The sequence below is a fragment of the Sinocyclocheilus anshuiensis genome, unplaced genomic scaffold (assembly GCF_001515605.1).
Source record: "Sinocyclocheilus anshuiensis isolate Anshui unplaced genomic scaffold, SAMN03320099.WGS_v1.1 scaffold330, whole genome shotgun sequence".
NCBI classification, from domain to species: Eukaryota; Metazoa; Chordata; class Actinopteri; order Cypriniformes; family Cyprinidae; genus Sinocyclocheilus; species Sinocyclocheilus anshuiensis.
In genome coordinates this window covers 1,770,337-1,775,482 of record NW_015547689.1, presented here as the reverse complement: position 1 = coordinate 1,775,482, position 5,146 = coordinate 1,770,337, and the positions used below count along the sequence as shown (strand labels likewise).

Below are 5,146 nucleotides of genomic sequence, written 5' to 3'. Positions count from 1 at the left end.
TTATCAGAGGGGTTCCAAAAGTCTGAGACCACTAGTGAAAATGCTTCCGTTTTCTATTTTGGTAACACTTTACAATAAGGTTCATTAGTTAACATTAGTTAACTACATTAGTTTACATGAACTAAGCATGAACAATACATCTACAGCATTTATTAAAGGGGTGGTTGACTGTTTTTTTTCTATGCTTGATTGTGTTTATGGGGTGCAGTCTAACGTGTTAATGCATTAAACTGCCAGAATTTTAAAAGACGATATCTCCATTTGCATTGAACTTTCAGCTTCGTAACTTTGCAGATATTGTTTATGCTGAAACAGCAATATTACACACTAACTAATGTTAAAAAAGTGAAATCGCAATCAACCACCCCTTTAATCTTAGTTGATGTTAATTTCAACATTTACTAATGCACTATTAAAATCAAAAGTTGTGCTTGCTAACATTAGTTAATGCACTCTGAATTAACATGAACAATGAACGACTGTATTTTCATTAACTAATATTAACAAAGATTAATCAATACTGAAATGTGTTGTTCATTGTTTGTTCATGTTAGTTAATACATTGACTAACATTAACTAATGGAACCTTATTGTAAAGTGTTACCTGCATGTTTGTATATATGTATTTTTCATAATAATATGAATATATTTATATAGCAGCACTATGCAATAACTAATCTAAATTGGTTAAAGCATTAGGTATCATGAACTAATAATTAACAACAATTTCTTCACAATTTATTAATCTAGTTAATTGTTTATTTAGCAGTACACTTTTATTCATATATTATATTATATTACACATTTTGCAGTTATTTTGCACTTTGCATTAATCTAAATCATTAATCTAAGTTCATTAACATTTTTTACTCCATTACGTGTGATGGACTAACAGTAAACAATTTTTTACATTTATTAATCTAGGTTAATGCTTAATTTACAGCATTTGTAAATATAGGTAATGTCAGTTAGGAAATGTACTATTGTAAATTAATGTTTGCTTATAATACAGTAATGTTAATTAAAACACCTTGTAATGATAGTAATGTATTAGTATATGTGGAAATTAACCTATATTAATACAATAAATATTGTAAAAATATTTCTCATTGTTAGTTCATGATATCTAATACACTGACTAATGTTAAAAAAACTGAACCGTTTTGTAAAGTATAACCTTTAAGTGTTAAATTGATGAGAATTGAGTAGATCAACTCAACAAAAAAACACAAATTTGAGAATATCTTAGTTTGTTGTTACCCTATTTTGCTTTAAAACTTTGTTTATTTCTGTTTTTAAATCAGATTTTATCCCAGGTTTAAATCCTATTTTATCCCAGAATCCCAGATTTTTACTGTTGTACCCCACTGCATCTGATAAACATTTAAATTCTCCATTTATCATAAACTTCTGTTCCCCCACTGGTTATAAACTTCTTTACCAGGATGAACTTTGAAGATTTCTGTCACTATTTCACCGACCTGATCCTGTGTCGACTGATAAACACTTCTTACTTGAGTATTCATAAGACCTGGGAGGAAGAGGTGATGAGGGGATCCTGGATCCACCGAGACAACCCTCTCCGCAACTGTGCCGGAGGCTGCATTAACCATAAAGCCACGTTTCTGCAAAACCCACAGGTCAGTGTGCCTGTGTGCATCTGCCTTGTAAAATGTTTTTTCTTGTCCTGGAGGCATTTGACGCTCTGGGCCTTCATTGCAGTGAGTTTAATGCATGTTTCTGCCCACAGTATGTTTTTGATGTGAGAAAAGTGGAAGACGAGGTGCTGATCTGCCTGCAGCAAAAGGAACGCAGAGCTACTCCCAAGGAGGGTAAAGGCGAGAACCTGGCAATTGGATTTGACATCCATAGGGTACAGAATTGCATTGTTTCATTGCAGCACAATACAAACCTTCACATCTGCCTGCTGAATATAGTATAAGAGACTAATGCCAATGATAGAAGAACTAAAACATATATTTATGGTATCCTGTCAGTCAATGTTCCTGTCTTGATCAAGCCTCTTTTCTACCACCAGGTGGAGTTGAATAGGAAATACAGAATGCACTCAGCCCAGCAGAAGGTCGCAGGGTCGATCTACATCAACTCTCGCTGCGTCTTTCTGAGGAAAGAGCTAAAGGAGGGGCGTTACGTCATCATCCCCACAACCTTTGACCCAGGTCAACAAGGAGAGTTCCTGCTCAGAGTCTTCACTGATGTGCCTTCAGACTGCAAGTAAATTAGCTTCCAGAAAAGAATAGACCGACCTGCACTCCACTTTCCTATTAACCCTTCATCACATTCTTAGCTTCTTCCATGTACGGTTTGTATTGAAAGATGTAATACAAAGGGACATGTACCTGGCAGTGTTATTTTAGTAGGCATATTATTAATTTGCGGTAAATTGAGTTTTGTTTATTTTTTATTTTTTACGTTTCATCTAATATCTCAAATCTAATCTAATATTTTACTGTTGTATTATATAGTGCTGAAAATGCATATTTGCCGTCACAGGAATAAATTACATTTTAAAATATATTCAAATTGAAAATTTGAATATATTTTCTATTTTAATTTGCAATATTTCACAAGATTACTATTTTTACTGTATGTTTGATCAAATAAATGCATCCTTGGCATAAGAGATGTCTTTAAGTAAATCTTACCAACCAAGTGTTTTAAGTTTCTCATCTAATATTAGTTTTTTAGCTTTATTTCAGTTAACAAAATAGTAGTAGTTTCAGATTTAATTTTCATTACCAATAACAACATTGGTACCTGGCCAGAAACTGATATCTGGCTGATATCATTCCTGCTTGTGTTTCCTTAGAGAACTAACTCTGGACGAGCCTCCTCAGACATGCTGGACTGGGATGTGCGGTTACCCTCAGCTGGTCACCCAGGTGCATGTGTTAAGTGCCGAAGGCCTGCAGGGCCAAGATGCCAATGGAGGTATGTCTACTATTTCCATATACGTAACAGATATATAGCAGTGTGTGTTTAGATGGACAAAAATCAATAGCTGAAGATCAACTCTAATAATCTACATTGATAGAAGTTTAATTTATGATTTCTCCTTTTAAAAATTATCTTGCTTCTGGATGTGATTAAACTAATAACAATGTGCATCGTTGATTTCTCCCCATAAACCCTGAGATCAGTGCTCTCTAATCTGCGGTCATATACATTTGTGAATGATAGTTCACCCAAAAATGCAGGTTTTCTGTCATCTTTGACTGCAGTAAATGATTTTTGGATTAATTATTCCTTTAAGCCATTACAGAATCAGACACATATGCTGCTTAATAAGTCTAGAGCTTTTACATATAGAAATCTCTTTTGACCGTACAGAGCTACTCTGCTTGATCTCCCACAAGACACGGTCTGACTTCTGCACAGGAGGTACTGACTTTTAGCAGCCACTAGCATCTAAATGTATCTCCCTCCCGTTATAGAAATGTGAGCATGTGACAAGATGAATCTGAATTCTGAAATGTGCCCAAATCTGCCACACTGTCTCTTGTTTATTTGTAGCACTGAATAGTAAAAGTCATGCAAAACGAATATTTTTTTAATACATGTTTTTTGGTGGGTGAGTGAGTGAGTGAGTGAGTGAGTGGGTGGTTGAGTGGGTGAGTGAGTGAGTGAGTGAGTGAATGAGTGAGTGGTTGAATGCAGGGTGTTTTATGGAGTTTGGTGACTAAAAGTTGTGGGTTTTTCCTTCTTTTTTGTAGCAGATTAATAAAGCTGTTGGTTTGATATCAGAATTCAGTTTGTTTGGCTGTTCAGAGAAAACTGGTGTTTTCTCCACTTTAGTTGTTACCTCGCTACAGTGGTAAACGTATTCACAGTGATGATGTAAACATGCAAAAATTATGCGAGAGCTGGAAATAAATTACATTTTAAAATATATTCAAACAGAAAAACAGTTATTTTAAATTGTAATAATATTTGCAATATTACTGATTTAACAGTGTTTTGATCAAATAAATGGTGAGCATAAGAATAAAGAATAACAGTCTTATGTCATGTTATTTTGCTTGTCAAATAGAAATATCTTGTTTCTATTGTTTACATAGAAATATATTGTTTACAGTGTGTCGTTGGTATAGGCAGTAGATGAATGCATTGAATCCTGTCATATAAAGTGTCTTGCTGACATGTCTTTTTTCTTTAGCCTCTGACCCATATGTGATCATCACCTGTGAGGGGGAGAAGGTTCGCTCCCCTGTGCACAAAGACACACGCTGCCCTAATTTTGACATTAAGGGAATATTCTACCGCAAAAAGCCAAAGGAAGGCATTCACATCGAGGTGAGTTGGAAGTACTTAATTACATCTATTCCTCCTTCAGTCCTTTTCACCAACTGCTACAGATCTCCTTGGTCTGTACACTGATCTGTTCCACTCACCTTATTTCTGCTTTTCTTCTCTATTTCTCCTGCTCAACCCTTCTGACTGCTCCATGCCGATCTCAGATCTACAATAAGAATGTGATTGTTGACACTTTCCTGGGTCAGGTGACCCTCTTTAGTGACCCTAACGACCGCCAAGAGCAGCACACGGTCTATCTTAAAGACAAGGGTAGTCGCCAAGACAACAACCTTTCAGGCACACTGACTGTACGTGTGATCACCTGCACCACTTTAACCAACATCTGATCGGAAACTAAACGCAGACTCGTGCATCCTGCCACTTCACTCTCTGCTTGGGTTCCTCGTTCACCCACGAGGTTTTTAGCCCTCATAATTTTCTAATAATTTTTTTTTTCAGTAAACGGTTAGTTGACCCTAAAAAAGTTCCGTCACTATTTACTCACCCTCATGTCTTTCCAAACCTTTTGCTGTTAATTTTTCAGTGGAGCGAAGTATAATGAATCTTAATGACCACATCCATAAAGCTCTTAAAGGGACAGTTCACGCAAAACTGAAAAAATACATGTTTTTGGTGTGACTAGCATTACTGTTTACTCTGGTGTCTTTAGTTCTCTAGTGTCAGTCTGCGCATTTGTCCTTTAAGTGTTACACCTCAGTACTCTGGTTCTACATTTGCATTCATGTTCTTAGTGACACTTTCTTACCAGAGTGAATTATAATTGTGTAAAAATCACAAAAAAAACTAAACATGCAAAGATAGTCCTCAGAAA

General features: G+C 35.6%; 1 protein-coding gene across 1 annotated transcript in view; it reads left to right on the top strand.

Moving 5' to 3' along the window:
- Positions 1-4,876, top strand: part of LOC107703490 (calpain-5-like) — a 33,422-nt gene extending 28,546 nt beyond the window's left edge. Inside the window, exons 8-14 of the mRNA XM_016506112.1 lie at positions 1,445-1,640; positions 1,751-1,873; positions 2,039-2,235; positions 2,831-2,952; positions 3,352-3,402; positions 4,178-4,314; positions 4,479-4,876. Coding sequence (XP_016361598.1) covers positions 1,445-1,640; positions 1,751-1,873; positions 2,039-2,235; positions 2,831-2,952; positions 3,352-3,402; positions 4,178-4,314; positions 4,479-4,661 — 1,009 coding nt within the window. The 3' untranslated portion in view covers positions 4,662-4,876. The remainder of the gene's footprint in view (positions 1-1,444; positions 1,641-1,750; positions 1,874-2,038; positions 2,236-2,830; positions 2,953-3,351; positions 3,403-4,177; positions 4,315-4,478) is intronic.
- The last annotated feature ends 270 nt before the right edge of the window (positions 4,877-5,146 follow it).